Genomic DNA, 19,847 nt, shown 5'->3' with positions numbered 1-19,847 from the left:
AAACGCGAGTATAAACGGTGTTTTCCCAACTGTCACCTAATGATGGAGAAAACAATATGCTATATTGATATCACTGTTTTCTTTCTTCACTAAAGACACAAATACTTTCATTGAATCTATCATTGATGGAATGAAATTCCCTCCCACATGGAAGGGGAGCTGTGTAATGGCACCAAAACAAGCAGAAGTGGGCAAGCAGCAGCACCTCAACCTCACTGACTGGTTACCGGGTGTTGCTTTGGGGTTCCATCCTGCTTGTAAGCCAGGCTTCCAGACAGGAACTAAACCACCTTTATTCTAGTGGTAATAGAGAAAATATTTACTCAGTTTTTATGAGGTGAAATACTATTATCTGACATAATGCCCAAACTAATACTCGCACTGCAGCTGACACACAACATTCAGCCATAAACACACTGTATTAACAGACATATTATCTTTCTAATTTTGTCTTTACTCACATTGTTTTTGCTTTGTATTCTTGGATCATGCCCCGAAACACAGTCTTATTAAAGCAAAAAACCCGGGCTTAACTGAATAACAAATGCATCTGCTGCCCCCGGAACTATTGTTGTGGCACCCCAAAACCACTGCTTTAGGCTGTTGAAATCAAAGGCAGATTAGTCTGAATTGTTACTGAATACATGTAAACCGTGTTGGTTGGTACAGCTTTTCTGTAGCAGTCAGGAAAAATGCACTAAAATATGAATAGCAGAATATTCATCTTATAACTGTATATTTACTTTTAATTTTTGACATTATTTAAATTTTAAAATACTCAATTCCCCAGTTTTTTTAAAATAATGCAAACGTGAAAGATGTTTCTATGCAATGAATTCAGTAATCATAAAAACTGCAATTAAGTGAAAAAAATAAACCAAAGGAAGTCCTAAATACAAATAATGTGTAACTCAGTATGTCCATCCATTTTCTGAACCTGTTTTTGCTATGGCACTACCAGAAGAGTTGGATCAAAGGTAGAAACTAACCCCTGAAAGGGGTGCCTTACATTTGACAGTTTTTGAAGAAATTATAATGTGACAAATCACAAGCACAATTTCATTAAGAAAATCAGGTTTCAGTGATATAATATTGCAGTATTCATTTAATAAAACAAGGCCCCAAATAAATATGGCCAAGCCTTAATTTCAACCATGTTGCTAATACAAGGGAATCAGAAGTATGAAATTATCATTACAACAACAAGGCCTATACACTTTACCTTAGCTTCCCAAGTAGAACTTAAATAGAAAGGCGTGACAATTTTATTTTCACAAATTGAATTAGCAATTTTACAAATAATTCCTATCATATTCGGTCATAAATTTCCAACTACACATGTACTGCAGTTGTTTTTTTCTAAGTCTAATGGGTATGCCTTTCACTTACGGTATGTCCCAAAATAATAACCCTCCCTTTCGCTAGTAGTGTACTATTTGCCTTTGGTTTAGGAATGTCTACTGAGTCCAATGGGTTTCGGGTGGGAGGCAGGACTTTGGATTCCTGCAGATATTTTCTGACCAGATCTTGCATTGGTTAAATTTTTGTGTGTAGACACGATGACAATTGCTTTCTTCCTCGTCACTTTACTACAACTATGGTTTAGTCATCAGAGGAGCAAAGTGAAAGTTTTTAACATTTTTTGAGTTACAATAACACAATTGAAAAAGTTATGTGGTATATTACTGTCTCTTCACACAGAATTCAGATTTGGGCAGAGTTGCTAAGGTAAAAATCTTATTATAGGACTTCATTACTAATGGTGGATACAGCTTTAGTCTTCATCTTATAGCGCTGACAGATTATGCGTTTGGAATGATATTGTCGGCATCAGTAATTTAATTAATTAAACGCAATTAGTAGCCACATTACTCAGAAAAATGCCGCTCCGAGCCTATGAAATCTTGCTAACAATACGATATACAATATTTTACCACTAGAGGGCGCTATGACTTCATTCCATAATAGCTCGCGCTGAGGGTGCACTTGCCGACATCCTATGGGTTAGGAAGTATTTCCTACGACCTGCATTTATTTTGTGCAATCTGTAACCGATTAAAATTTAAGGAAATGCTTAATGCCGTTTATATATTACCATTTTGAAACTTTTCATGAACGTTACCATTGTTATCTTTTCCTGTCGTACAAGGTGCCAGGACGAGGTGAGGTGGCATTATAACTGGTGGAACTTTGGAGTTCTGCATAGCAATAATGAGAGATGATCAAACTAATTCCGCGATGTTCACGTCTGACGCACATGGCTTTGCATCTTTCCCTGTTTTATTCCGGGCAAAGGAACTCTAATCATTCATTAATATTTTTTTCATTCGTTCACTTAATCAAAATCATATATATATATTTTCAAATATATGAAAATTGTAATGCTAAATACTATTTGTGCAATAACTGCTTGAATATATTTAAATGAACGAGTAAACATTTTATTTCTTCATAGGTAAAAATTGTAAAAGTTTTATGACATGAATTCCACAACTGTCTTGTCTCGTGAAAGTGCCTGCGCCCAAAAAACTATATATTTTACTATAAAATAAGAAGACCTTGCGATTATTAATTCTTTACTGTCATACGCAATAGTCTTTAAATGACTCGTGTTACGAAATAATAATGTTTTGATGTTTGGAATTTCTTTGCCACTTTATAAAGGAATTATTGTTATTGTACTCTCTCGGAGAGGGAGCGATCTGCCTCCGCAACATTTGATGACTGGCACCAGCAGCCACCAATAACCTTAATCTCAATTAAACCGGTCGCCCAATCCCAATGAGATTGGGAGGAGCCTTCTTGGAGGAGCTGTCTAAATTACGTCATGCGTGAACAGCTGGTCCGTTGCAACAACTGAAAATGGGGAAAACCGCGGGGCTATAAAATTGCCTTCGTGCTCTTTGGAGGTATCCATTTAGTTTGTCAAGATGTGGCGGGTAGAAGGTCCTGGCAGGGATTTGGGCTGCACTCAGCTCCTGTTGCTCGTTTACATCTATCTCGGCTGTCTTGGAGGTGAGTCATGAACTGGGGTTAGAGATTTCGAACGGGTGCCGATGCAGAGGAGCTGTCCTCTCCGCTGGTACTGAAATACTTGCGTGAATTGCTGTCGCCCGAGTATTGTGATCCCGCCTGAACATCTGTATTAAACAAAAGAAAAAACACTCTGTATTACGCTGCATGTCATTTAAAGCTGAAAACAACCACTTTCTGAGCGAGGAACCGTGTTTTTACTATATCGCATGCTGCACCAGTGCGCTAGGTTTATTCAGTTATTGCCATTACAGGAATGCAATTTGTCCATCTGAATGACTAAACATACCTTTCGGGGCTCTTCAGCAGTACACGGAAGCCTTCAAGGAAATATTGAGATTTCTCGATGAATGAACACCATGTGGAGTTTACTTCCATTTGCTGGTAGTATAAATATTGTTGCCGTGCTCACGATTGTACTTTCATGAGCACTTTAAGATTGTATTTCTCAGTGTATTTCTCAGCATTTGCGTTTTCTGCGTGGATGATCATTTGTTAGTGGATAGGATGTTTAGATGACACTGATTACAATATCTTTAATATATTTTTCCAGGTGTATTTGTCGGGAAACTGCTTTGGATGATTGTTATAAGCAGGCTCGGATTTGTTGACGGACGGCGTTCTTTATTTTTTTCTCGCTGATTCCTTTCCCCAAGTTTGTTAGTATTTAAAGTATATGTTTTGTTTACAATTTGTCTTTGTAACCCGTTTAATAGTATAAATCGAATAATTACCCACATTCGCATAGATCAATGTCTAGCAAACCAAACAATTCCAATATGCATTGTATTATTTTTTTAAATATGGAATTTAGAAAACATAATAAAAACCTTCATAATACATTAACGAGACATCAGCGTGGATGTCTGTACAATGTGTATACTCACTAGTACGTGCTATAAGTGGAGTCCAAGTCATTGTCCAGGCTATGTTTTCTTTGCACACTGCTTGTTACTGATTATATCTTCGAGTACTTCTTTACTTATCTGTGGCATAACTGTAGTAGATATGTGATCGGACAGGAGCAAACGCATTTCTGTAGAGAATTATCTGGCAAGCGCACAGAGAAAAGCTGATGAATGACTACTGGTGCAAGCTTTAGATCATAGGTGCCAGGGAGACTTGTGAACTGTGAGGAAATTTATGGAAAGGCTATTTCTGTCTCACTGAAACAAAGCGAACATGCTATCGGTCTGTGTATTGTTTCTGCAAGGAACATTCATCCCAGATAACAATTGACATTTCTTTCAATTTCAATTAAAGGGCCAATTTTGAAGTAATATTTTTTCTTTCTTTGTTTTTGCTCTCTTTTGTTTCTCTTTCTCCGTCTCACCCTTAAATGCACTTTGCCTATGAAAACCGTCAGATGGGATAAACCCATCATAAAAATGAACTGAAATTTCTGTCCCGTACTTAATTTCTCATACTGATTTTTTTCTTTTATTGATGAGATGTTTATATTGTCAAAGAGAAAGATGAAGTGTACATATTACATACATTTAAAATAAGTTTGATCTAAAGGACACTATATAAATATTGAATGTATGATTTCAGGACAGACTTTTTACCTTTTAGCGTTTTCATTAGTGACATTATTCCAATAGCACCTTCTTATCCCCAAGGTGACCTTTCTATTCATATTCACAACCGTACACGTTTATACTTCTGCTCCTTATGTAGCATTGTGAAGCATTTGGCTCTTTAAAATCATCATACTAGAGACATGTTTAAGACTTACCGGGCCATGGACAATAGTTCATTTGTATGGCACTCAGACAAACATATTAGCTTCTTAATGTAAAATGCGTCTCTTCCATGATCAGAACATCATTCATGCTTGCAATGTAATCGGCCACCTTGTAAGATCTGAGTAAGTGCATGACTTAACTGTGGGAAATGCACGTTTTACTAGCGCTTCAATTCCATGGCAAGAAACCATACATTTTTATCTTGTCTCTTCTACACTTCATCATACTTGAAAGTTGATATTAATGTTCATATCTCTAGAGAATTTGAGTAGGCAAACTGACTCTGTATCACAGAAATACTATGTGCTGCAGAAAAGTAGATAATTATGACATCTATCTATCTATCTATCTATCTATCTATCTATCTATCTATCTATCTATCTATCTATCTATCTATCTATCTATCTATCTATCTATCTATTCAGAAGTATCATGGATACATTGTACAAATGCCTGCTAGTCTGAGCACCATTTATGCATTTACATTATTGGTTTCTGTTTGTGTGGAATAGCATTGTCACATGATCTTTTTCATTGAAATCGATTGCACCTCCTAAAACACTGCAAAGATCTGAGATTTAAATCATATAAACTAATCAGAACTGTTTATAGACTAGAAGCAGAGACACTGCAAAGTGTCTGGCATCCTCTTTTTATCCTCTTCATAAAGGTGTGCTGCCTTGGTTTTCCATTCTTAGTCAGGGTGGTTCTGCACACATGGCAGAGTTTAGTAATACAGTAATGCTTTTTAATAACCTGCAAAAGTATTTTGTTTATCATTTTCTTTTTGTTGATAGATTAAACAGCTTAATGAATATAATAAGCAGAAATGCTAAACATGTTGGTATAAATCTGTATACTAACAAATGTGTGCAAAACCTTTAATAATTTTACTTAAAAAGTGTAAAAAAAGTAAATAGGAATAATCTTTATAATCAGATTGCAATAAAAGAAGCTCCTGGTCTGAAAGAAAAATAATTGATATAATGCATATCTTGAAAAAAAGTATTATTGTGTTTAAACTGATTTTACACATACTTCGCAGTAAGCCACTATAAACCTTCCTTTTGGTTAATTAAACATTTGTTAATAAAAAGTTGTTTTTTTTATTTTTTATTTTTAATTGTAATATGATAATAACATAGTTGGTCATAAATAAGCAGAAGATGGAATTTTTCGTAATCATTCCTTACTCAATCAATACATGTATTATGTAAAGAGAATTCTATAGTGAACTTGTTCTGTATTGGTATAAGATAAACATATATTGGATTATTTATTTTATTTTTGACACTTTAAACTATGAAAAAAGGATGAATTATATAAATGAGCATTCTATCTGTTAATCCATTTCCAGAAAATTGAATGTAGATACAGCTAATTTAATTAACTACATTCCCTGCATCTTCTTAAGCAATCTTTTTAAGTTTGAATCATTTTATTGGTGTTATTACTAATGTGTATTTTAATTCCTTTTAGGTTTTACTAATCCGTTTTTCAATCTGTAAACGTATGTACAGCATATCTTATTTCTGAGACATTTCTGTACAGAAAATATGACATACTGTATCTTACTAAAGACAATCAAAAACAGTCACTTTAACATGTTTGCATTACAAGATATGACAATGGCAGTTGTGTTAAAACTCTAAGTAAATAATTTGTAGACCATCTTGGCATTGATAATATTTGGATGACCAGAAGATTTTTGATAATTGAAGGCGTTGAAGGATCTCAGTTTTTTAGGTTAGGTCAGGGGTCCTCAATCACGGTCCTGGAGAGCCGCAGTGGCTGCAGGTTTTTGCTCCAACCCAGTTGTTTAATAAAAAGCACTTATTGCTAAAGTAACACTTCTGCTTCACTTTAGTGATTTTGAGCCCTTATTGCTTAATTTTGTCTTAAACAGCTATTTTAATTGCTCCTTATTATCAATAACATGCAAATGACAAGACAGAGCAGCATTTCTCCATTTAGCTTATTTACATTTACACCTGTGTGTATTTAGCTGTACTATTGGGTTTAATTAAATACTTCGAAGAAAAATGAAGAGAAAAAAGTGAAGGACTTAGAATTACTCGTCCATTTTAGCCTTCAAATCATTTGCATGATAGAAAGGGAAAGAAAATCTAGGATATGAGAATGACCTGACATAGTAGAGTTAATTTAATTTCATAGCTTGTTAGTGCTTTATTGACAAGAATTGCTTTCTAATAAAGCAACAATGTCAGAACAAAAACCTGCAGCCACTGCGGCTCTCCAGGACTGGGATTGAGGACCCCTGGGTTAGGTTAATCCCAGATTTATAGGCTGGACAATGAGAATGCCGATCAATTACATCGCTAATGAAGGTAGAAAACTCAATTGCTACATCGGGAATTATGTTTCACGGTAAATATAACCTGCCACATATCATTGGATCATGGCAATGAGCTTTAACTTTTATGTGTGTTGATAAAAATCTATCTATCTATCTATCTATCTATCTATCTATCTATCTATCTATCTATCTATCTATCTATCTATCTATCACATTCGGTAGATCAAACGTATTTGGTACATTTAAAAGGGAGTAACAAAGGAGTGCCTTATTAACATCTGAGTGTAAATCTTTGTATAGAAAAGGTTAGTCAGGGACAATATGGGTGGGAGAATATAAGGATGATTGATGTATTTGCTCTCTTGGTCTTCCTTGCATCTTAAATATAATATGCTAGTTTCAATAAATTCCACGAAAGCTTACGCACTGACATTTTAATGAAAATAATCAAATGCTGATTTTAAAGCCTTGCCAAAGGACTTTGCTCCAGATTCATATTATTATATCTCTACTCATTAATATCAACCACTTCTTTAATTTAGCTGGGTTACACATTTTTCAAAAGGAAAGGTCTGGTTATTTTAGAATGTATTGTATAATAGGCATAAAAATCATCCATCATTTTCATATGAAGGGTGTATTAACTACTACTAGAGTAAAGTGTTAAACAAGTTTGAGAATGAATATAATCTACTGTATTTCTTTGTGACAACCAAAATAGTGCAATCACTGAATGAAATTTTATGTCCTTTTTGTATATCTTTGTAAATAAATAATGCAGTGTGGTTCAATTTGAGATAAGCAGATTCAATGATTCTTTCATTCACTTATGTAAAAAATCTCGCTGAATATGTATACTACTCTAAAATGTAAACACTCATACATTGTATATATTCATACATAATGCAAATATTCATACATTTCTGGGTGTCACAATGACATTCAACATGCAACCGTAAGGATTTGATTAAGTCGATTTCCTTAACACCTTAACCACATCATTGGTGAATGCTAATGTTAATTAAAATAATATATACAAATGTTTAAAATTACCTTTTGCTGTACTATTATAATTATACATTTCATAGCATCAATTCTGTCAGTTTGGGTGTCAGTGTTATGACTCGAGCCATGCAGGCTGTTATAATAATGCAGTCCATTATTAGTGTTCACCTGAAATTAAGAGTAGTGAGCGGCCAGTAGGATGTCATTACTGATTCTGAGCATCTATGAAAGGGTCTTATGTATCGAGTGTTAAAGACAGCTACTCATTCGTATGGATAACCCTTTGTAAATTCAGAGCAACTCAGTTGTTCTACATACCTGAGACTGTGTGCGGTGTGTCTAGACATTCTCCATTATAGGGATATTTGCTAAAATTATCTGAGTGTTAACTGACTGGCAGCAATACAAAAACAAACAGTTATCACTATCGATTTCTAAAACAATTATTATTGAAACAATTCAGGGAGGAAAAACAATGCATTCTCTAGTTTAAAAAATAAAATAAAATAAAACACAATTTTACTGTGAAAAGTGCAATTAGTTGGATGGTAGATCATTTTAGAGAAAATTGCCCAAGAATTCTTCCAGTCAGTTGTAGTCCCATCAAATTACTGTGCTTAGCTGTATGCTATAATTTTCTATTATCTTAGCTGGATTACTGAAAATTCTCTCATTATCCCAGTGGTTTGAAATGCTGCTGCCAAAATCCCGACATGTACCAAGCATAACAAATGTATTGATACTTATTACCATTCTTTAATGTCTATTAAGTTTTATTTATGATTTGACTCTGCTATGGTGTATCATTGCCTCATGTACAGTACAGTCATTATATTTCTCATGTTTCAGATCTAGTAGAACTAGCAACAATTACATTTCATTGTACCTAGAGCATAATGACAATAGATTGAATTAAAAAAATGGTCACTTCTCACAGAGCTCAACCACACTGGTTTTCAGGCTTATATAAAATTGTCTTGAAAACGAAGCCACGCATTTAAAAGGCTGTAAAATCCTACCTGTTCGCATATGTTTCAGCACTGCTACTGCTTCAGGCTTCAGATTCACAGGTCTCAGTGAAATGACACTCTCAGCAACCGCTCATCTAGCATTGTCTCTCTGGCTTCATAGGTCTCGTCCCAAAGTATATTTATGTGACAACAATGGTTATAATGCTCAAAGTATAATGGAAAGGCAACTCCTTCTCTTCGATGTTTTATGTTTGCTTTTTCTCTGTTTATTTTTTTAACCAGAGGTAGCATGGTGGTGCAGTGGTAGCGCAGCTGCCTTGCAGTAAGAAGACCAGGGTTTGTTAGCAGGTCCTCCTTGGGCAGAGTTTGCATGTTCTTCCTGTGTCTGCAGGGGTTTTTCCCGAAGTGCTCTGGTTTCCTCCCACTGTCCAAAGACATGCAAGTTAGGTGAATTGGTGATTCTAAATTTTTCCTAGTGTATGCTTGGGTATGTGTGTGTTTGCCCTGTGATGGATTGGCACCCTGTCCAGGGTTTGTACCTGCACTGCGCCCTATACTAAGCTACAGCAGAACCCCACAACCCTATTTGGGACTAAGTGGATTAGGAAATGATTAACTTTTAATGTACTGTCTGTTAATTCTTGCTATCAGCCTACTCCTGCATCATATTCACGTTCTTTTTTATCTGACTTAATACATTTGATGTTTCTGAGTATTTCTCAGTGTTTGAATTGTTTTGTGTTGTACCTTGTCAATCTTGTGTGGCTTTAAATTGTGAGGATGCTCTCTGTGAAAGGTGCTGTGTAAAATAAAATCTATTTATTTATACTTTTTAATGTAGATATAGTGATTGAAGGGACTCACGGTGGCACAATGGTAGCACTGCTGCCTCACAGCCAGGAGACCAGGGTTTGCATCCCAAGTCCACCCGGTGTGGAGTTTGCATGTTCTCCCTGCATGTCTTCATGGGTGTTTCCAGGTGCTCTGGTTTACTCCCACAGTCCTTGTGACTTGGTGATGCTAAATTGGCCTTGGTGTTTGGTTTTATGGTGGGTTGTGTGTTTGTGTATTCGTTCTCTGATGGACTAGCGTCCTGTTCAGGATTTGCTCCTGCCTAAGGCCTACTTTGCTAAGTGGGTTAGCAAATGACACACAGAAAATATTTGATTTATGGGTTGAAATATGTTTATAGTAACACTGTTTTAAAATCTAATACAATGATCTGTTGGAGATTTTGCATGCAAAGCAATTATGTTGACCCATTCTAAAATGACTCTTGCCTCTGACACCATGAACTGGATTAAGTGGGTTTGATAATACAGTGGAACCTCGATTTGCGAGCATAATTCGTTCCCGAAACGTGCTTGCAGTCCAAAGCATTCGTATATCAAAGTGAATTTCCCCATAAGAAATAATGGAAACTCAGATGATTCATTCCACAACCCTAAACTATTCATATAAAAATGATTAATACAAAATATAAAGTAAAAATACATAAAACAAATTAACCTGCACTTTACCTTTGTAAAGAATCATGGCTGGTGTGAGTGAGTTTCTAAACTCTTGTGGGATTCCACCCAGCAGGACAACACATGGAAGAGCATCCCAAATCAATCTTAGTCTCCCAGCGCTATAGCAGTTTGCCGTAAAAGCGAATCTGAAGAGATCATGGACATGCTATAAACACCTGCCATTGATGGGTGATACAAGGAACATTATAAATGCACAGGGCACAGTACTACTTGGCAACGACCCTGCCTGACTGCTGTGTCTTTGTATAGGAGAGTGGCAGATCCCACTACAATAAATAACCGCGCTGTTGCTGTTTCAAACTGAATAAAGCTGGTGTTGTTAAAGTACTGAGACTCAGCTTCATGTTCTGGGGCGCAAGATGGGGACTCGTACATCACAGCACACATGCGCGCGTGCGCGCACACACACACACAGTCACAATGCTGTAGTAAACAGTATACACTCGTACGGATATTGACTATATGAGTGAGGCACACCGACTCAGACGGAGAATAGGAGATGATTGCCCACGAGAGAGAGAGAGAGAGAGAGAAAAACACACGCATACATGCACACGCACACACACACACGTACACGCACGCACACACACACACACACACACAGTCACAATGCTGTAGTAAACAGTATACATTCGTACGAATGTTGACTATATGAGTGAGGCACGCTGACTCAGACGGAGAATAGGAGACAATAGCCCACGAAAGAGAGAGAGAAAGAGACACACACACACACGTGAGAGAGAGAGACACACACACGAGAGAGAAGAACCATCAGCTCAGTTGTGATCACATGACGCTCAGCAGACAAAGCGTATCCATACTACTCGTATTGCAAGACCACTTATCAAGTCAAAATTTATTAAAAAATTTTAGCTCGTTTTGCAAAACACTCATACACCAAGTTACTCGCAAACCGAGGTTCCGCTGTACATTGATGGCTGACATTTGGAAATGAATGATGCAGCGGTTTGTAGGTTATCTAGCTGAAACCTTATTTTTTTATTATACAATTACTCTGATTAGGGCTGACAGTCATATATTAGTGTTAATTTTATTAACAGATAGACTTATATTTCTTTAGTAAAAGTAACGAAAGACTATATTTTTAATGTATTATTTATCAAGATAAGCAATTTTTTGTCATGAAACACATTTGATGATGAAATGTTATTAGAACATTATTAGTCATTAAGATATCAGTATCACTGATTTAAAATGAAAGGCTAATTTGTTAGAATCACAGCAGATTATTTTCAAAATTTTATTTCCCCAAATTCCTTAACGTTCACGGCAGTGAGCTCCTTATCATAATCCAAACTTTCTGGTAGTTGTTCTTGAATGGAAATCAGGGAAAATCCACTCAGTTGCTCTTGAGACTTAGGACCTCTGCGTTTAAATATTTTAGAACAAAACCTTGTGTAAAAGTAAAGTGATCTAACATGCTTTAATTATTTAGGGTGTCTGTTAAACTTTGGAGTTCGTCCGTTTTGGATGTGAGGTTTGCCACATTTAGAAGTGAGTCTGACAAGTGTTCCTGCATTAGGCTGAGCTAATTTTTTGATTTTGATTTGATTTTCTTCGTTAATCCCTGAAGGGAAATTGTTTTTTCGCATGACCGTTGGGGTTCAGAGTGTAAGGTCAGCAATTGTCCAGCGTCCCTGAAACAATTTTCAGGTTAAGGACATTGATCAATGGCCCAACGGAGTAGGATCCCTTCTGGCAGTAATGGAATTTAAACCATCAACCTTCCAGTTACCAGCATAGATCTTTAGCCACAAAGCCAACACTTTGCCCTATTGAGTGGAAAAATTGAATCAAATGGAATTTTAAATGTGGAATTTCATGCTTTGTGTTATTTATTAATTTATTTGTACAAATATTCAAAAGTAGTTGAAGTTTGTGTTCCCACAGAGCAGTACGATTAAAGCCCCCATCACACTAAGTGACTTTCCCAGCTATTTTCAGTGGTAGCCTTCATTTCCATTGACTAAAGCAAGTCAAGGAATAGTCACAGCATGTGTCAATGGCCTTCAGACGTAGAGTGATGCCCCAGTGAGTCATTAGTTAGCCTTTGTTAAATTTCAATAGTTTCTTGTACTAGGGTAGCTTATCCTGCTCAGAACTTTCAGCAGTCCTTGTTTCAATGTATTCTGAAGATTGAACAATGGTAGCAATGCAGCCTTTTTACATTTTTCACTGGACACACAGTGAAACAGCAAAATACTATATAACCTAGTTACGAGTATGAAAGAAACATGGCTGCTCACCCTGGGAAGGCCTGAGCCAAATCCCAGTATTGCCTCATTTGGCTTGGAGTTCACGCAGTGTTCTAATGACTTTTCCCCCAACATCCCTTCGCCATGTATGGTAGATGGTCTTGCAACTCTAAATTGGATGAACTGTTGTAGCATCCTATTCCGAGATGTGATCCTTTCTTATTTCAGAGACTTTGTAATGGAAAATATAGATTAGTACATTAATTTCTGTATATAAATTTTTATTTTAAAATGTGTTACTTATCATGAAAATCTAAAACACACCCTTTGTCTTTTACAAATGTTCTCAGATTGAGAGAAACATTTTTTTGTTAGCTGACAAGAAAAATACAGTTCTGCGGCATTTTAATGTATGAAAGCACCGTTTGTCACTGTTATATATGAGATAATTAAAAGACAGCTTTCTTCAGAGGCTGTGGTTTTCTTTCCGCATGGCACCTACCTTCACCTTTATTCTAGAGCTGAATGCTCTCAAGGAGAGATCATTGATATTAATTTATGCAGATGGCAAAAGCTTTCCAATATCAGTTAATATTGCTTCCCTCTAAATGAAACAGGTTGTACAATGAAGAGTAACTAAGCATTAGCAATCAGATGGAGAGCCATGCACTCAGGGCTTTAACACAAATCTCGCCATGCTATGACCTACATGTATACGGTGTCTATTAAGATCAGATTCATAGTCCGCAATTGTTCACCTTGTTTTCATCAATCATGAGCTGTATAGAGTATAGTATAACAAATAGTGGTTGTGCACAAAAGAATACAGTGTACTAAATGTTATAAAAATTCTGCATACTACACAATGTCACTAATACTTGGAATAATTTTATTGAGAAAATCTGTAAAGTCAACCTTACATAAAACAAGCAAAAAAAATTTCCACGGAAAATGAAGAAACTATGACAGGAGGAAGAAGAAGCAGACATCCGTGTCAAAGAGAAGCACAGAGTGTGCACTTCTGCTGGTGATTGCTTGAAGATTACAGTAATTGGAACAGCAGTTCAAAAACTAGTAATGTAATAGGTATCCAAAAAGGAACGGCTTCATCTGATAATGGAAAAATCAAAAGATTAAAATTAATTTGGCATTAGCCTTGTGCCTAATAGTCAGATCCTTTCATGTATCTTCCTAACTGTCTTGCGATAACAATTACATTAAAAGGGTGACCCACAGAAGACTTACACTATTGCAATTACATTATATAATGCTTAATCTGCACGTTTTTTTAATATTTATTATATTCATCAAAATATAATAATGCACATAATGTACTTTAAAAAAATTTTTAATTGACATACACTTTCATATAACGCATACACTTCTACCTAGCAAATGTAGAAAAAATAATTAAAAGTTTAGATTAAATGAAAAAGTAATTTATTTTCTGAAGTTGGCTATGGGGCGGCATGGTGGCACAGTGGGTAGCGCTGCTGCCTCGCAGTTAGGGGACCCGGGTTTACTTCCCGGGTCCTCCCTGCGTGGAAGTTGCATGTTCTCCCCGTGCCTGTGTGGGTTTCCTCCCACAGTTCAAAGACATGCAGGTCAGGTGCATTGGTGATCCTAACTTGTCCTTAGTGTGTGCTTGGTGTGTGAGTGTGTGTGCGCACCCTGCGGTGGGCTGGTGCCCTGCCCAGGGTTTGTTTCTTGCCTTGTGCCCTGTGTTGGCTCGGATTGACTCCAGCAGACCCCCGTGACCCTGTAGTTCGGATATAGCGGGTTGGATAATGGATGGATGGAAGTTGGCTATGTAAGTAGATTGTCGCAGGGAGCCAGCTCCTATGCCAGCTGTAGGGGCCATAAGGAAGGGAATAACCCTGGACATGGCATCAGTCCATTGAAGGGTACTCACTAACATTGGGCATATTAAGAGTCACACATTAACATACTGTGAACATCATTGAAAGGAAACTGTAATACCATAAAAGAACACAAAACAGACAAAGGGAGACCATACAGACTTCAATTAGAATGTAAACAGGGTGGGATTTGACTCCAGTATCCCAAATACGCGTTAGGGTGTTGCTCAATAATGAGCCCATAACTGTTATTTTTTTAAGTTATAACAAGGGAAAAACTTAACTTGCACCATTTACAGAACACCTATTGGAGTAATTTACAGATAACAGGTAATATTAAATTTTGGAATTTGGAAAGAATTTAATTGGGAAAACAAGGTGTAGATGAGATGTATCTTTGGTGGCTTGAGTCAATTAGGCAAGACTTCTCAACTGATACTACATCATTCTACCATCCAATCAATATTCGAATATGTTGAGGTGTTCACTAAGGTGACACAATCTACTAAAGCCATTTACAGTGGCTCTAGAGGAAATTTTCAAAGAGCTCAGGTGGGAAGATGGAGGCATCAGCAATGATGGCGTGAAACTCACTCACCTATGACTTTGTGATTACCGCTGCTCGAGTCAAGAATTCAGAATGGTGATTGTGAAGAAGCAAGTAAAGCAGTGAACCTGAGAATCAATAAAAATAAAACGCGGTGCATGTGCAACCTTTTCTGCCCATACAGAGAGACTAGGGACCACCTTGACTTCAGTTCATACATCTATCTTGGTCAAGTTATTACCTCTGCACACACACTTGTCCAAGACATATCACCCTAAAGAGCTGCAGCATGGCTTAGTTGTCAACTGCATAAAGTTAATATTACAAGACATGAAAAACTGCAACGCAAGAACTGGTATGTTCAATGCCATCAATGTTATACAGCTACGTGTTATGTTATCTACCCAAAATGGATGTGGGGAAGCTTTGAGTCGCATACAATGCAATGGAGAGACAGAGGCAGAAAGTATCACTCAGTGATTGTATCTAAAGTGATGACGTTCAGCGTATAACTGGTTTCAAAGATGTCATCACAGCAGCGTTAAAATGGAGGTAACACATGAGCAGGTACACATGACAGATGGACACAGAAAGTGATATTCTAGTGGCCCTGCAATTTCATGTGCCCAGTTGGTACAATTCCAGTTAGAACGTGAGCTGAACTACATCTTATCTTATCTTATCTTATCTTATCTTAAGGATCAATCGAAATATTAACAACTGTTGGCCTCCTCGCTTCAGACAGTGAACCCATGCAGATGAAAATGAGGACTGAAGTATCAAAGTTTATTAAGAGCTTAAGAAAGGATACAATATTTTTGAACGTGTCATAATTATATGTCTACAATTCATGGTGTTACAGATGCAATGTCATGAGTGTAAATCTCATACAATTTCATTGTCTGTGTATTTTCTCTTGGAATTCCAGGTTTTTTTTTTCCCACATCCCTAGAGATTTTACACTGACCTTGTAAGTGTGTGCACAAATGGTCTCTGCAATGGTCTTGCACCCAGTATAGCTGGGATGGTCAACAGCGTTCCCAGACCCCGAATTAGTGTGTTTGAGAATGTAATGTTCTGTGTTGCGGTTTTCAGTCCTGACTAGAGGGTTAATTTTTTTTTTTTCTTCCCATTTATACTGAATAAGACGTAATTTGCAGATCCGTTTCATATGGCTCTATAACAAAAGGAGGTCTCAAAATGTCTAAACCAATTTTATAGAAATGCAAAACAAAAGCCTGGCTCTTATCACAGTCCTAGTTGCACGTTAAAGACAGTGCCATCCATCATTGGGACAGTTAATCAGTTTACCCATCCAAGTCCCAGAAGGTATCTATGTAAGCAGCACCTTTCCCAACTACAATCACATTAATTGGGCTGTCTCTTGCAAGATCCTGATACCGCACTGAGGCTCTGACCAGTAACCAGAAAGGATATGCTTATCACTGGTTTAAAGAATAGCAACAGACAAGCAAAATGAGCACTGAATCCACAAGCACATACTGTAATGATAAACAAACAGGCAAATATATCCTACTGGTACATAAATATCTTTCCATCTCTATATGTGAGAACCTCTTGAATGTGAAGTCGTAAAGATTTACTGTAGAAGCCTCACGGTAAGAGGTCCTTAGTTAAAGCTCCCTCAAAAAAAGTCCATGTCAGAGCACACACAGTCAGACAGTGCAGAGAAGCAAGTGACCTGTCAGTCTGTCTTTGTGTAACAACACCAAAGTAAAGGCACAGGAACAAAAGAAGAACGGGTCACCGTACACATGAAGGCAACTCGGGATCAGAATTGGATCTCATGTGCGTCATTATGGTAAGACTAACCAGTGCAAGAAATTTTAACAATTAAGCAGTCAACCCTCTGACCATTTACACATTCACAGTTGTGTGTTCAACAAAGACGATTAATTCTTTTTCACCGGTAGATTGCAGACGCAGAATCTCTTTGACTTGTCTGTCAATGCATTAGTGAAGAATGACTTGTGCAGCACACCGCGGGAGTAAAATGGGGTCATCTTCTGATGGAACTGCCATTCATATAAAGAGACTCCAGTTATACTCAGCCACTCTTTTTTACTGTCAGGGTGCACCTCTGACTTTTTGGCAACAGCTATCATGGTGGACATACCTGTTCAGACAATTTGCTCAGAATTAGTGTTTGAAGAGTGCCCATTTATTTCAGTGCTGCTTTTTACTGTACCCTTCACTGCTTAGTTGTGGCACTTAGCAGCACACTGTGAAAACAGTAACAGGAAGGCTTCTGCATTGCTTAATCCTCTTTTGTACATATTTTAAAGGATTATCGCATTTCATTTAGGTCAGAGGTGGCCAATCCTGCTCCTAGAAGATGCCAGTGGCTTTTATTACTACCAGTATCTTAAATTAGAAACCAATTCATGTGGTTAATGAAACATGCTATTTCATTAGAGGCACTGCTCCAACTTCCTGCTATCATTCTGCTGTGTAAGAAGATCTTATCAGGGTATATTTTTCTCAGAGTACAAATGTTATAAACTCTCAATCCTGCAACCTAATTTTTTCTAAGCATTTTATTAAAAAATCACTTGAAGATAAACACAAATTTGTGAAAATGGTACAAATTTTGCTTGCTAATTGTCCATTTTGTCTTTTGTTCCACAATGTTACTTGCTAATAGAAAAAATAAAAAAACTTTAAAATTCTTAACAAGAAAGGTTTAACATTAAAAATGAATTAAATTAAACCAAAAAATAGAACACATAGCCTAGACCCTAATTTAATTAAATCTATAGAAGCAAACAACAATCTTCTGCAATTCAGCTTGCAGTGTTATTAATTTGGTGTCATGGTGGCACAGTGGCTAGTGCTGTAGGCTGATGGATCCTACCTGTATATTGGTGGCTGACCCTGTGGGGGTTAAGAGTGGGCTTGGCCTCCACTCTTAGCTCTTCTCTGTGCTTCCTGATTCCTCCAGTCAGTGTCATTTGCTATATAGCATTAGTCAGGTGGCAGTCAAATAATAGGAGGGGGCCAGGCAAACAAAAGAAGGAGTCTATCTAGAATTCCTTTGCTCTAGCATTGCATTTCTTTGCTCCTCTAAAAGCCTGTAATCTGCTTGGTAGTCCTCAAAACACTGGACCAGCTCCAAACAACATTTTTAACATGGAGATTAAGCCCTAATGATCCCTGTAAAGGATTCTGTTTGGGTGTTGCTGTGCATGTAGATGGCTAGGACGGTGCTATCTTTCTAACATTTCTCTTCTATATATACATTATATGTCAGGATCCTCAGGATTAGTTAATTGATTATGGAATTCTAGTGGTCCCTGTTTTGATTTTCATGTACATTACAAAAGAAGGTGAGAAAGGAGGCTCTCAACATGGAAGGCATCAGTTAGTGTAACTGGAGCCTATGGAAATAGGGAAAACAGCGAAAGGGTTCTGGGAAGCCATGTGTTAGGGTATAAAAAAAGCTGAACTTTTATCCTGTCACATTGAGACTGATGGTTCACAAACTTAGAGGTCACACCTCTAATAATTGGACAAGTGTTGTCCTAACAACAAGAGCTCAAAATAACGTCGCTTACAATTAAACGAAAAGGTACAGGAAACGGTCTGAATAAATATATGCAAACAAGACTAAGCTAACAGGCACAAAACTGATAACCACCAGAATTATTGGGCAAGAAAACCCCCAAAAATATATGAAAATCAAAACACGGAACGGTGAAGTTTCATAAATTTTTCATGATTAGAGTGCCAGGCATTTTGAGGTCACATGACATGTAAACAAAATAAAAAATAATAAAAAAAAAAGAAACAACTTATGCCATTTTTCTTAGGAAACATTAATGTGGGTAGTGACTCTGTAATGGCCCATGAGATATTTTCTAAGCTGTGGTGTGCTGGGTTGCTAACATCACTTCAAGAGAGGCCCACCAAAGCAACAAACTAATTAAAAGGGCAGGCTCAGTTATGGGATGCATGCCATTATGATTAGTGTTGTACATCTTCAGGAATAAAAACCGCAGATACTGAATCACTGATCCTATTGGAAAAATGGGGTTAGGTTCTGGTGGACCCTACTCACAATACACTTTTGCTACCTGTTACCATAAACACACAGTTTCATGAACGAACATCAGCTCATCACAATGCATCCTGGTCTCATCCTGTGTACACCCTCAGCTTGCCCTCCAAAGTAGCCAGGTCAGGGGTATGGCGGTCACACCGGCCCTCTGCTTTCACCCCTCAAGACTTGTTAATGATTCTTCCACATATCATTACTATTTTTACTTCCACTCAATAGTCAAATTCAATCATCATTTTGGTGCTTCACCATAGTTAACAAGTCACTGTGGCAGAGCTGATCTGAGAACTTCACTAAACAATCCAGTAGCAGTGGGTGGTGTGTACAAAGGAAAGTAAAGAAACTTTATCAGTGCAAGCTTATGAGCAACACTAACTGGGAATTCCTTGTTCATGGGGAACCATTGAAAGACCCAGCCCCCATCGCAAATGAAATTCAACAGCTTATCAACAACACTCTGAGCTGGGTAGACACTTATTGATCTGTTCAGTGGGTATCACAGTCTATAATTGGTCAATCTCACGTGTTGCTGTGGCACAAT

The 19,847-nt window shown here is 37.2% G+C and overlaps 1 protein-coding gene across 2 annotated transcripts in view; it reads left to right on the top strand.

The window, feature by feature from the left end:
- The first annotated feature begins 2,845 nt into the window (after positions 1 to 2,845).
- Positions 2,846 to 19,847, top strand: part of tmem8b (transmembrane protein 8B) — a 667,786-nt gene continuing 650,784 nt past the window's right edge. Inside the window, exon 1 of one of the 2 annotated variants that reach the window (XM_039758605.1) lies at positions 2,846 to 3,015. In XM_039758605.1, coding sequence (XP_039614539.1) covers positions 2,931 to 3,015 — 85 coding nt within the window. In that variant the 5' untranslated portion in view covers positions 2,846 to 2,930. Of the gene's footprint in view, positions 3,016 to 3,348; positions 3,418 to 19,847 lie in introns of those variants that run through there. The other variant, XM_039758606.1, reaches the window with a different exon arrangement.

Source organism: Polypterus senegalus, chromosome 7, assembly GCF_016835505.1.
Source record: "Polypterus senegalus isolate Bchr_013 chromosome 7, ASM1683550v1, whole genome shotgun sequence".
Classification (NCBI taxonomy): Eukaryota; Metazoa; Chordata; class Cladistia; order Polypteriformes; family Polypteridae; genus Polypterus; species Polypterus senegalus.
Note: the sequence above shows the minus strand (reverse complement) of the source record. Positions and strands in the feature narration are given on the sequence as shown.